The 15,449-nt window shown below is 52.1% G+C and overlaps 1 protein-coding gene across 1 annotated transcript; it reads left to right on the top strand.

Moving 5' to 3' along the window:
* The first annotated feature begins 8,230 nt into the window (after positions 1-8,230).
* On the top strand, positions 8,231-15,216 carry NUDT17 (nudix hydrolase 17). The gene is made up of 9 exons (XM_082204336.1): positions 8,231-8,253; positions 8,393-8,522; positions 9,178-9,300; positions 10,381-10,564; positions 11,976-12,001; positions 12,355-12,447; positions 13,167-13,265; positions 14,348-14,484; positions 14,615-15,216. Exons 1-9 carry the CDS (start codon positions 8,246-8,248, stop codon positions 14,775-14,777), a joined length of 963 nt encoding a protein of 320 aa, XP_082060462.1. The 5' UTR covers positions 8,231-8,245; the 3' UTR covers positions 14,778-15,216.
* The last annotated feature ends 233 nt before the right edge of the window (positions 15,217-15,449 follow it).

Raw genomic sequence — 15,449 nt, forward strand, 5'->3', positions numbered from 1 at the left:
ATGGCCCTCCTTCCTTATATCAAGGGCACTACAGACAAAATTAGCAAAATCCTCCATAAACACAATATCAAAACAGCCTTCTGCACCAACCAAAAAATAGCCAATATCCTCAGAAACCCAAAAGACAAAATCCAGCTCGAAAACCAAGGGGTCTATGAAATACCCTGCAAAGTCTGCCCAGCCACGTACATTGGACAAACAAACAGACGAATTTTGGCACAAGGCACAAAATTACAGCTCGCCCCTATACACGAAGCCAAGCCAGAGCACAACTAAATGCAGCACAGCCATCTTCTCAGAAAAACTCTTCACAAGCTCAAGAGGTCAAGACACGAAAGCTTTAGCAACTAATCTACACTTAATGACCCACCCAGTGGTATTCAGAATATCACTCATGAAATCACTCAAGATATCCCTCAAGTAATTAAGGAACAAAAGAAGAAAAGGCACACTAATCTAGGAACTTCCTCTCTGCCCAGAACGTTGGAGGCTATACACCACACCCCTCAACAATATTTATAGGAACTCAAACACCAGATTCTGCTCTGTTCCAGTAACAAGAAGCCGAAAGCACCAGCCTGAAGATGACGAGTGAGACCTCGTCGAAACGTCGCCCAGACACCCCGACTCTTACACGGGAAGACACCCGAAGACACCAAAACCTGCATTCCTGTACCCGTGTGTCAGGGGTTCAGGAGCAGAGACGCAGAGAAGGAAGGAAACAGAGAGCGAGGGGGAGGAATCCGAAGGGAGAATGAGTGATGATGACGACCCGAGATCTCCAAGCCTAAGCAGTGAGTCAGAGGACTCCCAAAAGGGAGCCCCAGTGAGCAGAGCAAGGGGGGGATCCGGGGGGGACACCCCAGGAGGAAGGGAACAGAGGAGATTCAGAGAGCAGCAGCTGGAGGTCGGGACCCACGCTCATAACTGAGAGCGGCAGCAGCTGGAAGTCGGGACCCACGCTCAAGACTGAGAGCAGCAGGGAGGAAGGTAGCCAGGCATCGGGTTCCGGAGGCTGTCAGCAGGAGGGAGGGCACGAGTCAGGGGTGGTCACGCCCTCCTCAGAGAGCGAGGCAACGGTTAAGAGGAAGGCAGGGAGTTGGGCGCGCGCGCCAAGTTCAAATGCAGAGGAAGCTGGCGCAGCAAGCAGCCCGGAGAGGGAGCCGGGTCCCAAAGCCCGCCGAAAGGAGGAGGAAGGAAGTGGGGGGTCTTCAGCGTCGGAGGAGTCTAGGAGGGAGGAGACTAGGAGGAGCAGTGGGACCCAGAGACGCAGGGAGAGGCGTAGGAGGTGGAGCAAGGCTAGGGTATTAAGCTGGTGCACAGGGGGCGGAGAGTCAGACGAGACTTCGTCGACCTAGAATGGAAGGTGTAGAGCTGCACGCTGCAGTTCGGACATGAAACTTGTAACTCAATAAAGACTCTTATAAAGTGAACGTTGGCTAGCGTGGTCCTGTGTGAGCGGGGACCTGGTGGCAGCTCTGACAGTAAGTCTCGTCTCTCCTACAAAGAAGTTCCAGGCGCCTGAAACACCGCAGCGGGAGAAGGCGCAGCGAGGGGTGAAGAGGGGTGCCTGGACTCAAGCTCACAAAATCGGCAGGCATGACGGCTGAACAGCGAATCGCAAATCTGCAAGAGGCAGTGACACAATTAAACACAGAGATATTAGCATCCCGAAAGAGGGAGGAGGAAGCAGCGCTCGCCTACAGAGATCTCCAAGCCAGGTTTGAAGCGTTTGCCAAGCAGGTACAAACGGGACCCAAGCCGGAGGGAGTTGGGTTGGCAAGGAGATCAGGCGGTCTTGTGCAGCATTTTGATGGGAACCTGCAACAGTACCCCAATTTTCGAGCAGATGTACTGTGTGCACTGCAACTGCTGGCAAAGGACTTTAGAGATGAGGAAGAGAAGGTGGGGTTTATCCTATCCCATTTGCATGGAGATGCTAAAGCTTGGCTGCGCAATTTGTGGAGGGATAAGGATCCAGCGCTTCAAAGTGCGGATGCCTTCATCAAAGCGATGGATGCATGCTTTTTATCTAGCATAGATGTGGATCTTGCGCGACGGGAGATACATGGACTTAAACAAGGCAGGGCCACGGTACGACAGTACCACGCACGCTTTTTCGCACTCGTCAGCGCTTTAGAATGGGACCGAGATTCGCCTCCAGTAAGAGATCTCTTCTGGGAGGGTCTCAGCAACCCAGTTAAGGACGAAATTGCGAGAGGGGAGAGACCCAAGAGCACGCAGGAGGTGGTCCAGAGGGCGCTATCTGCGGGAGTGCGGCTAGAAGAACGCCCATGGGCCAGGGAGGAGGGGCGTAGTGGGCGCGAAGCAGCGAGAAGTTTTTCCTTCGTTCCCAGAGAAGCAGAGCGTGCGCAATCCACGCCTCCGCCAGGAGGGGGAGCAGAACCTATGGAGGTGGGAGGTGCCAGGGCTCAGTCAGCAACCAGAGCCCTAGCACCAGGAGCAGGCAAATCTAAGACTCCTAGAGGGACCCGGAAGTGCTACATCTGCGAAAGTCCGCAACACTTGGCGAAAGAGTGTCCCCAGAGGAGCCTGAAGCACACTGCAGCCGCTGCTAAAGTGGAGACAGCTACACAGCACAAAGAACCTCTGCAGGGAAACGACGATGTCTGGCTGGAGACGGAAGTACTGGGGCCCAGCCAGACGTATCAGTGAAGCAGTCCCCAGAGATCTTGCAACCCACAGACCCCCTCCCGCCCAAACCGGTCGTGCAACTGACCGCATCGCTCCAGCTGCCCAATGGACTCACAATAGACGTCCCGATCACTGTGGACTCTGGGAGTAATGCAGATTTTATGGCGCAGGATTTTGTGAAGCGACACGCTATACAGCTACTGCCTGCCACTCTGCCCCTGCAAGTCGTCACGGTGGATGGGAGAGAGTTACTAGGGGGGCAAGTGGTGCAGCAAACGCCGCCAATGGTGATGCGATTAGGTAACCACAGAGAAGTCATCAGCTTTAATGTCACTCAGTTGTCGGACACTCCCATCGTCTTGGGCATGAGCTGGCTGGACAGGCACAGTCCGACACTGGCGTGGTACCAGAGACAGCTGATCTTCGGTTCTTCTTATTGCGCTGAACACTGCATTATACCCAGAAGGGAGGGGGAAGAGGAAGAATCGCAACTACAGTTGGGGACGCTGCACACAGTTCCCCACAAATACGCGGACTTTTTGGAGGTCTTCTGCGAGAAGGAGGCGGACAAGCTACCCCCTCACCGGCCATATGACTGCAAGATTGACCTCCTGCCAGGGGCGACGCTGCCTAAGGGGAGGCTATACTCCATGTCTGAGGACGAAATGCAGGAACTCAAACAGTTCATTGATCATAATCTGGAGCGTGGCTTCATCAGAGAGTCCAAGGCAGTGGGGGGCAGTCCCGTTTTCTTCGTGAAAAAGAAAGACACGCCCCAAAAAAGACTCGTTGTGGACTACCGCCTCTTGAACCAGATGACCAAGCCGTCTGATTACCCCATGCCCAGGATTGACGACCTCCTCGCGACGGTGCGCAAGGGACGCGTGTTCACCAAGTTGGACCTACGAGGGGCGTACAATCTCATCCGCATACGGGAGGGCGATGAGTGGAAAACGGCCATGTTCACGCCCCTGGGCACCTACGAGTACAGAGTTATGCCCTTTGGATTACAAAATGGCTCTCACTGTTTTCAAGCTTTCATGCATCACGTATTGGCGGGGCTCCTCTACAAGAAGTGCGTCTGCTTCCTGGATGACATCCTGATATTCTCTGAATCGCAGCAAGCTCACGACCAAGACGTGAGGGAGGTGCTGAGGAGGTTGCAACAACATAGACTGTACGCCAAGCTAGAGAAGTGCCAGTTCGACACGACGGAGGTGGATTTCCTGGGATACAAGTTGTCGGACAAGGGACTAGCCATGGACAGCACCAAGGTTCGCGCGGTGTTGGATTGGAAGAGCCCGCGAAACCGGAAGGAGGTACAGCGGTTTGTCGGCTTTGCCAACTTCTATCGCAAATTTATCAAGGGGTTCGCGATGCAGACGGCGGCCATTACGGACACGCTCAGCTCCAAGAAAAAGAAATTCATCTGGACGGAGCAGGCGGAGCAGTCCTTTCAAGCGCTCAAGCGTCTCTTCGCGTCGGAAAAGCAACTGCTGCATATCGACCCCAGTAAACCGTTGAGGGTAGAGACAGATGCGTCAGACAGAGCCGTGGGAGCCGTCCTGCTGCAGCGAGACCCGCAGGGGGTCTGGAGGCCGGGAGCGTTCTACTCCAGGAAGCTCAGCAAGTCGGAGCAGAACTACACCATCTGGGACAGGGAGTTGCTGGCCATTCATGCAGCGTTCAAGGCGTGGAGGCATTTCCTGATCGGCGCCAAGCATACAGTGCAGGTTTGCACGGACCACAAAAATCTGGAGCACTGGCGCACGGCGCAGTTCCTGAACCAGAGGCAGATACGTTGGGCAGAGTTCTTTGCGGACTTCGATTTCCGAATAGAGTACGTCCCAGGAGACACCAACATCATGGCGGATGCACTGTCCCGGAAACCGCAATACCTAGAAGAGGTGACGCCAGCGGCGGCCATGCACATCTTCGCACCGACGGCGTGGGCGTGTGCCTCAGCTACGGTAGACCTGGATGCGGTGCGGCGTGCGTTGCGGGACGACTCATTCGCGCAAGAGAAGATGGCAGAAGTGCACAGAGGCACGGCTAACACAGACGAGTTCCAGGTGCGGGACGGCTTGCTCCTACATAAAGGGGCCGTCTATGTGCCTGGAGACGAACTTCGAGCCAAGGTACTGCAACAGTTGCACGACGCACCCACGGCCGGTCACTTTGGCACAGAAAAAACGGTGGAATTAGTCGCGAGAGACTTCTGGTGGCCCAGGCTGAGAGGGGAGGTCGCGGACTACGTCGCGAGGTGCGACACCTGCCAGAGGGCCAAGCCGGTACACAGACCGCCGGCGGGACTGTTAGAACCGCTGCAAACGCCGTTTGAACCGTGGGAGAGGGTGGCCCTAGACTTTGTCACGGATTTACCCAGCTCGAGGGGCAAGACAGCTGTACTAGTGGTGGTGGACTTGTTCACCAAGATGGCACATTTCATTCCGTGTGCGAAGGTGGCCACGGCGGAACAAACCGCCAAACTGTTCATAGATCACGTGTTCAAAGTGCATGGTCTGCCGCGGTCTATACTGTCCGACCGCGGACGCCAGTTCATCTCGAATTTCTGGCAGAAGCTGATGGGTTTTCTACATGTCAAGGTCAATCTGGCATCGGCAAGACACCCGCAGACCAACGGGCAAGCAGAGAGGGTCAATGCCATCATGCAGCAGTACCTGAGATGCTATGCCAATCAACAGCCTGCGACGTGGGTGGATTACCTGCCGCTCGCCGAGTTCGCTTACAACAACACGAAGCACGTGTCCACAGGGGTGACGCCGTTCTTCGCCAACAATGGGAGGAATCCCAGAACCTTCCCGGGACTGGAGAGAGTGGGGGAAGGAGAACCACAGACGGCGGACGCGTTCGCGTCAGAGTTGCAGGCGGTCCACGATCAACTCAGACGGCAGCTGGAGCTAGCTAAGCACGCCTACAAGGTGCAAGCTGACAAGCACAGGCGGGTTGGCGAAGAGATCCACGTAGGAGACTGGGTCTGGTTGGCAGCCCACGCAGTGCCGACCAGGTCACTAGCCAAGAAGAAGTTGGGGCACAAGCAAATTGGTCCGTACCAAGTCGAAGCACAGATCAACCCGGTAGCTTTCCGGCTGGCGCTGCCGGAGGGTTCCAGAATGCATCCGGTGTTCCACAGGTCGGTGCTCACTCCCTACAAGGCACCTCACAGATTCCAGGAGCCCGGGACGGCACCGAGTCCGTTCCGGGAGCGGACGGAGACGCGGGGGTGGCGCAGCAGGACCCCATCAACGAGGTCACGGAGATTTTGGACTCCAGATGGGGGGAAGAGGGAGTCGAATACCTCCTAGCCAGAGAGGGCACCCGGGCCAGCGCCAATAGCTGGGTGCCAGACTACGCTTTGGAGGAACCCCTGCTCAAGGACGAGTTTCATGCCCTTTTCCCACACAGACCCATGCCAGCGAGCTTCTTCGACGACTGGCTGTTCACGCCCACACTTTCTTCCAGCACGTTCCATGGATTCGACTCGGACGGGGAACCCGCACTGAGCACCCGTTCCCCAGAAGGATCACCGGCGGGTTCGGCGTCAGACACCTCGTATTGGTGGGACGATCGACCAGAGGAGCAATGGCGCCGGAAGTGGCTGGAGATGCCAGGTCGAGCGACCGACGCAGAGACTGACACGGACGTGTTCGGGGAGGACCTTGGGTTCGAGCACGGCGGTACAGAGATGGAAGCGGAACAGGTCAACGTCGACGACCGCGAGGAGGAAGAATCGGAGGTCTTCAGTTGGCGGCCAACCACGGGGAGCGAACTGTATCCGGCATTCCCTCCCATGATGATGGAGCACCCAGCACCCACACCTGAAAGCGGGGAGGGGGGAAGGGGGGGCTTCGAGGGGGGGATGGATGTCAGGGGTTCAGGAGCAGAGACGCAGAGAAGGAAGGAAACAGAGAGCGAGGGGGAGGAATCCGAAGGGAGAATGAGTGATGATGACGACCCGAGATCTCCAAGCCTAAGCAGTGAGTCAGAGGACTCCCAAAAGGGAGCCCCAGTGAGCAGAGCAAGGGGGGGATCCGGGGGGACACCCCAGGAGGAAGGGAACAGAGGAGATTCAGAGAGCAGCAGCTGGAGGTCGGGACCCACGCTCATAACTGAGAGCGGCAGCAGCTGGAAGTCGGGACCCACGCTCAAGACTGAGAGCAGCAGGGAGGAAGGTAGCCAGGCATCGGGTTCCGGAGGCTGTCAGCAGGAGGGAGGGCACGAGTCAGGGGTGGTCACGCCCTCCTCAGAGAGCGAGGCAACGGTTAAGAGGAAGGCAGGGAGTTGGGCGCGCGCGCCAAGTTCAAATGCAGAGGAAGCTGGCGCAGCAAGCAGCCCGGAGAGGGAGCCGGGTCCCAAAGCCCGCCGAAAGGAGGAGGAAGGAAGTGGGGGGTCTTCAGCGTCGGAGGAGTCTAGGAGGGAGGAGACTAGGAGGAGCAGTGGGACCCAGAGACGCAGGGAGAGGCGTAGGAGGTGGAGCAAGGCTAGGGTATTAAGCTGGTGCACAGGGGGCGGAGAGTCAGACGAGACTTCGTCGACCTAGAATGGAAGGTGTAGAGCTGCACGCTGCAGTTCGGACATGAAACTTGTAACTCAATAAAGACTCTTATAAAGTGAACGTTGGCTAGCGTGGTCCTGTGTGAGCGGGGACCTGGTGGCAGCTCTGACACCGTGAAAATCTACGAAAGCATATATATATAATATTTATACATTTGCTTGCTTTTAAAATGCCCTGTTCTTCATTTCCAACATGCTAAGAAAGATATTCTGCATCTCTCAAGGTGCCTCCAGGCTAATGCATCAACACCCCCACCTGCCACCCAGATCTGTTCCCCCGCCCTTGCACTTTTAAGAGCATAAGGTGAGCCTGTTGGGTCAGGCTAAGTGGCCCACCTTGTCCAGCATCCTGTTTTCACAGAGGCCAACCAGGTGCCTTATTGAGAAACCCTAATCCTCTTTTAGTGACACGGGTGGTGCTGTGGGTTAAACCACAGCGCCTAAGACTTGCTGATCAGAAGGTCGGCAGGAAGGTAAACGGCGTTTCCGTACGCTGCTCTGATTTGCCAGAAGCGGCTTAGTCATGCTGGCCACATGACCCGGAAGCTGTACGCCGGCTCCCTCGGCCAATAAAGCGAGATGAGTGCCGCAACTCCAGAGTCGGTCACGACTGGACCTAATGGTCAGGGGTCCCTTTACCTTTTAATCCTCTTTTAAAGCCAGGTTGGTGGCTTTCACTGCCAACTGCGGGAGGGAGTTCCACAGTTTAACCGGGCGTTGCATAGTGTTTTTCCTTCGCGAGGGCAACTGTCCAGCCCCTTGCATGGCGCTGTTGGGAAATGTTTATATCTACCGTTGTTCCATTGCAAAGAGAATCATCGAAGGAGCGCGCTTCAAAGCAGCCGCGAGAGGGCTCTCTCTAGCTTTGCCGGCGACGCCTTTTTGCAAAGGTTTCAACCCCTCCCAGCAGAAATTGCATTTCCTCCCGCAGCAGCTTCCTGGGGCTGCCCTTAGCCGGGAGTCGGCTTCACTTCCTGCCTGAAACTTACAAGCCCCTAAAACAAGGGATCGTGCAATGCACAGGTTGCAACAGCCTTTGCAAGGGGGGGGAAAACTGGTCTCCTGTTCCTTTGCAACCTCTGCGTGCAAATGCCGCGGAGCCTTTTGCAGCGTAGAGGCAGCATGTTTCAATTTTTCATGATAGTGAATTTCCTCCAAGCAGCCAGGCTGAAAAGCCTCTGAAAAGCCTCGCTCCGATGCTGGCTAGGAGAGCGAACATGAAGAGCATCACCAGGGTGGTGGTTTACCTGTCCAAAGAGAACAGCTGCCCGCAGCGCGCCAGGTTCCAGCAGGTAGCGACGAAAACTGTGTGCGGGTCTGTCACTTGCTGTCCTCTCTTGGAGTTTTGTGATCCTGGGGTGATTCCCTAAAGGCCACGGCAATGGATTAAGCCAGGGGTTCCCCAACATCTGGGTGGCCTCTTGGTTCCATAAACTCGCCCCCAGTGCCCCCTACCTTATAAAAAGAACAATTCAGAATTGCAGATTGCAGGACTCCCTAAAGAAAATAATAGCACAAGAAAATTGAACACAGTAACAAGTATTTCCACACTGGTTCAAAATTTAGTTCAACAAATCGATTAACTTGACCCAACAACAGCAGCTTTTTATTATTATCATTATTTGAATTTATATATCACCCTATACCCCAAGGTCTCAGAGTGGTTCGCAGAAAAGATCAACATAAAAACCACAATATATATATATAATCAAAATAAGAACAACAACCCAATAACACCTCCCTCACAAAAAGAGCTACTTTTCAAAAGGGTATAGGATGTCAATCAGGTGAACCAAAGGCCTTTTAAAAGTCTAATAGTAATTTACACCCCCGGAACTGCAGCATTAGCTACAGTCTTAATTGGACACCGCCCCCCACCCTAAAAAATCTTGTATATTATGAAATGGTTACTAGGGTTTTGTTTTGTTTTTTGTCTGCTTCTCCCAGAGCATCGTTGGCCACTTTTGCACAGGCGACGAAGACAGCTGGATGGTGAACTGCGCTTTGGACCAGCGCCGGTTCCTGATTTCTGACAGGGAGTTTGCTGGCTCCAACAGGGTCCTCTTGCAGGTTGGTGGGGGAGATGGAGGGAGATGGATGGGGTTTCCAGAACTGAAACACTCTTTAAAATAAAAAAAATTCCTTCCAGTGGCACCATGGTTTTAAGAGACCTGGTCTGAACAAAGACATTGGATTCTTATCCCATTATACATGACTAAGCCATTTTTCACCTTCTCACCCCTTGCCTTTTCCTGTAAGACCTATTGCAGTCGTTAAGAGTCGTCAACAGGCTCATCTCAGCTATCTGCCAATCTCCCATTCCCACCACCCTTCTGAGTAATACCCCTCCCCACCTTCTCACTATATAGAAGGATCTGGCAACTTCTGTTTCAGTGTATCTGAAGAAGTGTGCATGCACACGAAAGCTCATACCAAGAACTAACTTAGTTGGTCTTTAAGGTGCCACTGGAAGGAATTTTTTTATTTTGACTATGGCAGACCAACACGGCTACCTATCTGTAACTCTTTAAAATGTTCAGTTCTGCTTCTTTTTTTTAAAGACTCCTTCTTCCATTTATTCTCACCCAAGTTGCTAACTGTGACCCTCTTTCTTTCTTTCTTTTTTTGAAGGAGAGAATAAAAATATAAAACCAAAACATTTGTTAAATTACCTCCTTATTGCTGCCGGCCTATTGATTGCCCAAAGATGGAAAACTTTGTCTCAAATCAACACCTCCCTATGGTGGAGTAACATATGGAAAATAGCATTACACCTGTTTTTGCAAAAAAAATTAAAAATTACAGTTGTCTCTTCCACACGTCTCTAGAAATTTGTGATAAGTAACATCCAATTGGTTGCGGGGGGGACAGGACATTGATGTAATTTAGAGCCTTTTATTCTTGGTACTCCTTGTGTCTCTGGTGGTTCCAGTTATAGGTTTATGTTTCTGTATACCTGGCAAATCATCTCTGATTCCCTCATTTCTTATGCTGCTGCTCTCCACTTACCTGTCACAGGTATCTAAGGATAACCAGCTTTTATCGTTCTTCTTGCAAATGTAGCATCCCATGCTAACCTTTGTTCGGTTCTGTTTATTTGTTTGTCTCACGAAGAAAGGAAAAGATAAAAAAAGAAACCTTCTTCCACAGAGACCGCCTTTCTGCCCCATCAAACACCTGACGGAGGCGCAAGCTTCTTCCCTCCCTGTGGAGACCCAGGAGCGAGGGGTGGATGTGGGCGTGGCCATCCTCCTGCAGTCGGCCAATCAGAAAGTGTTGCTGACAAGGCGGTCCAAGACTCTGAGCAGCTTCCCCAACATTTGGGTCCCTCCAGGTGAGATTTGGAGGTGAGGCAAGGGAAGGGAATGTGTTTTTGACACACAGAGAAATTAGAAGTGGAGAAGGGATGGGGAAAGCTGCCATGCTGCAAAGGCAGGAGAATACACAGTCATCCTACAGCCAGACCCTACAGGTGGTCCACAGGAAGGTTGAGAACACCTGTATTTCCCCCTGCAGTTTGTATCCCCACCCCACCCCAGGTAACTGGGATTGAGGCTCTTTAGACTAAGCCTGCATGCTTGAACAGGCCAGCCAAGGACCTTACTTGGGATGTCTGATTTTCATAATAAAGTGCTTTGAGGGGTTTTTTTCTTCTTCTTAAAACCAACAGTATATAAATTTTACGAAATAAATAAAAGAAATAATACCACATTGGCTTTGAGTTGGATCCAGGGGCTGAAGGATTTTTTAATTCCCCCCACCTGAAAAAAAAGTACCTGCTTTTTTGTGAAACAAAAGTTTATTAAGCGGACACACACCCCCCCCCGCACACAATTTTTCAGTCGGCCTGGGGGGGGGGTGTGTGTGGCAGAGGAGAAGCTTGACAACACCCTCCCAAAGTTACAAATAACTTTGCAATTATCATTTATTTAAAACATTTAAAATGCAGTTCCAGAGTGTGTTATGATCTAAAACAAGGGCTAGGAACAAGGGGGTCAGGTGAAGCACCCTGGACCCTGGGAACTAAAGTCCACCCAACATCCAGATTACAAGCTGAGCGCAAGTGTGGTATTAGCTTTATTATTATTATTTTTAAAGCAAGCTCTTAGTCCTCAAGACAGGAAAGAGAGGCTTAGAGGCATTGGGGCAATACTGGTAGAATATCAGGGCAGGTCAACGCCTTTGCAGAATCAACTGCAGCATTCAGAGTGTACTCCTTCAGTAATCCTTACAAAGAGCCCAGTAGGGTAAGGTAAAGGTAAAGGGACCCCTGACCATTAGGTCCAGTCTTGGCCGCCTCTGGGGTTGTGGTGCTCATCTCGCTTTACTGGCCGAGGGAGCCGGCATACAGCTTCCGGGTCATTTGGCCAGCATGACTAAGCCGCTTCTGGCGAACCAGAGCAGCGCACAGAAACGCCGTTTACCTTCCCGCCGGAGTGGTACCTGTTTATCTACTTGCACTTTGACGTGCTTTTGAACTGCTAGGTGGGCAGGAGCAGGGGTAGTATTATCTTTATCCCCATCGTGCATGCCGGTGGGGCAGGTAGGCCAAAAGAGAAATTGTTTGCATACGTCCTGTGGAAAGCTGCCCCCCCAACGTTACAGCCCCTTTCCTTTGTGTCCAAGAGCTGAGCCGGCAACTCCAAGAATGAAACGCTGAGCTGAGCGGGGGGCTTAGAGGGGGATTGAGCCTGTCAGAAATAAATTGGCATGGCGGGAACCTGGATCTTTCTTTTCCTTTGCAGGTGGCCACATCGAACAGGACGAACAGGTAACGAAACAGCTTGCTGTGCTCTGGAAGGAGAGGAAGTACAGAGGCAACCTGTGTCAGGGGAAACCAGGCTAGGAGGAAATAAGTTTATTTATACCAGGGAGGGTCAATGTGGTTCCTTCTGCATGTTGCTGGACTACGCCACCCATCAGCCTTGCCAAGGAGTCAGGGGCCGATGGGAGTTGTAGTCCAGCAGCATCTTCATGTTGGCTACCTGCAGTTTATACAGAGATTTCTTTCCCGTCCTTCTTGTACTTCAGAGTGACTTCTATCAATCTGAATTTGTGTTCTCCTTTAAAAAAAAAAAAGGAGTTTCAGGATCTGCTGCAAACCTGCTTTTTCTGCTCCTGTAGTTGCTGGACGCTGGGCTGAGGGAACTGGGGGAAGAGACGGGCCTGTGGCTTCAGGACGGGGAGTTTTCCTGGCGCCCGCTGGCCCTGTGGGAGGTAAGAGTCATTCAAGCACCCCAAAAGAGCTGAGGTGAATTATGGGGTGCCCAGAAGGGCTGGGAGGGACTGGGGTTCAAAGTCCAGTCCGCATGAGGCAGGGGCAGCCATGTTAGTTGTGCATGACTTTGCCCTCTTCATATCTAAAATGCACAAGTGTGAATTATTTACGTACTATTAGTTGTGCAGAGTCGCCCATGAGAGACTCTTTGGTTTAGCAATCTGGTTAAGACTGAGGAGACACCAGTTCTGATTCCCACTTGGATGCAGTTTGCCAGGTGACCTTGTCATCATCTCTCAAACCTGGCCTACCTCACAGAGTTGAGGATAGGATTGGGGTGGGGAAGAGCCATGCCACCCTAATCTCCTTGGAGCTATTAATTTTCAAGAATAGATAAAAGAGAGTTATGAAACATGGCAATACTTGAGACCGATTGCTCTAGTTACCTCAGAATTGTCTACACTGACTGGCAGCAGTGGCTGTTCGTGGTTTTCAGTGGGACCTTCCCAGCCCTAACTGGAGATGCCAGGGGGGATTGAATTTGGGACCTTCTGCATGCCAAGCAACTGCTCTGCCCATTGAGATAGGGCCCTTCCCCCAGTGTTCAAAGCAGTTCACTTCCAGCCTGCTCCTTACAACAACCCTGTGAGGAGGAGTCGGTCTTCTCGCACAGCCTAGGGGTTTCCTCACGGGTGCTGCCTTCTCTCGCCCCCTGCAGTCAGTGTACCCTCCCATGCTGAGCAGAGGCCTGCCAAAGCGTCACCACGTCGTCGTCTACCTCCATTTGCTTTCCCGCGAGAGTCACCAGCAGCTCCAGGTGAGGTGGTTGGTGCCATTCAGGGTCACGGGAAGCCTAACCGGGTGTCCAAGCGACCCCCCAGAAGAGAAGATCAGAAGCACACACACCCCTCCTGGTTTTAAACTATGCACAGCATCCATATGTCAAGAATGCTCTAGTTGTGATTCCTGCATTGCAGGGGGTTGGAATAGATGACCTTTGGTGTCCCTACAATTCTGATTCGCTCTTATGGGCAAGCTCTGGTGACTCGATGGTTTCTTGGAACTCTAGTTCAGGGAAGGAGGGAGGCCTTTTTCCGCCCGAGGGCTGAATTCCCCGATGGGCAGCCTGCCTAGTTCCTAGAGTGGTTTAACAATCTATCTCTCCACAGTGAACTCTGGGAGCTGCAGCTCTAGGAGGGCATTAAGGGGGTCTCCTAGGAACTCTCAGCACCCTTCACAAACTACAGCTCCCAGAATTCTTTGGGGCAATTTAAAGTGGCATCCTAGGACTTTAAATATATGTGGCCTCTTCCTCTTACATCCAACCAGCCTTTTAACTGGGAAGGGCAAACCCCAGATATTTCATGGGCAAAGATGGGGGGGGGGATACTTTTGTACTGGCGATAACCTTGTTTACACACCCAGCTTTGCCTACTTAAAATGATCATAACAGGTTTTTTTTAAAAGAAAATGGAAATTTATTAGAATATTTCATCTTAAACAACAGAGCGTCTTGTGGCAAAAGCTGAGAAGGATGGGGAAGCTTTTATGATCAGTGGGCCAGATATCCTGACCCCTGGCGGGCAAAATTTCACAGGTGGGTGGGGCATTACCTGCCAATCGCCCTAGGTCATGGTGACATCAGGTGATGCCGCACTCTAAAGTGAAGCCCTGATTGTCGGGATTTCAAAGCCTGGTGTGGGGCTGTTTGGAAGCCCTTTTGCAAGGAGACACGGACTGCTTTCAAACCTCTGAAAACCTGTTTGCAAAAGGGCTTTAAACAGCCCCACATTGCTCTTTGAATCACCAATTTTCTTTTAAAATAATATTCCACTGTACTTGACATGCCTAGAGCAGTTTTGGTTGCTTGGCTGTGCTTACTTTTGTGTCACATTTCAGGTGAGACTGAAGCCCAATGAAGCAGAAGTGAGCGCTTACGCCTGGCTGGACGAGCCGGTCTTGGCATCCATTGCTGCTACGCAGAATGAGATTGGGGCCACCAGTGCGATGGCAGGCGATCTCCCACCAGCTGTCAGGTATGTGGATGGTTAGGCGATGAGGAAAATGGGGGAGCGGGGAGCACCCCACTCTTGTTCAGCACCTAGGTCAAAAGTGTGCTGGCAGCTCTTTGGGCTAACTGGGCATCTTCTTTGCTTCCCCGAACAGCATCACCGAACTGCAGCACGGCTCAGCCAAGACAGTGGCCATCCCCACCACAATGTTCCTCAGCTCCGCTCCACTACAGGGGGAAGACGTGGAAAGAGTGAGCACCGGGACAAAGTTTGCCCTGAGGCTCTGGCTGGACACTTTAGCGGTGCAAGCAGAGTGAAAGGATCAAAACTGGGAAGGAAGAGAAAGAAAGAGGTGGCAAGCCACATGGGGTATGATGCGGACTCAGCCACTGGATTCAGTCCTAGTTTTATGCTGGTGCCAGTTGGCTCTCTCGATACCACTAAGGTTAATCAGGCTTCCCTTTTTGGGGTGTGTGTGTGTGGGGGGGGGGAAGGACTGATCTCATGGGGGAATTGTATTTTCACATTTTATTGTTCAGTGACCAAGGAGCAACAAGAGTTTCACTTCTTGCCTGAGCTTTCAGAGATGTAGGCACACTCCACATTAACAGGGGCAGGAAAGCAAATGAGGGCTTTTAAAAGTTTGGGTGTATTGTTTTTTAGCAGAACCTGTCATTGTACATACTTAAAAGAGGCAGTCCACTGGGTAGCAGGGAAGAAATAAACAAATGCAAATGATAGGACGCATCTGAATTTAATACCATGAGTTCCAGAATTTTCTTTCATGTGCTTATCTGGTTCCTGTTCAAAGGACTAGCACATATGGGTTCCCTTCGCATTCAAAATGACAGAGAATAACCCGTGGAAGTGGGGTGGATTTGAAGCCCTGTCTTCTTGCTCAAAAGTCTTACAACTTGTTCACTGTGCCAACATGGCCCATGTCTAGCAACCACTGCCATGCTTTTTAGGAAGGGGCAACACATCTTTTG

The sequence above is a fragment of the Podarcis vaucheri genome (genome assembly GCF_965113315.1).
Source record: "Podarcis vaucheri genome assembly, chromosome: 16".
Lineage (NCBI taxonomy): Eukaryota > Metazoa > Chordata > Lepidosauria > Squamata > Lacertidae > Podarcis > Podarcis vaucheri.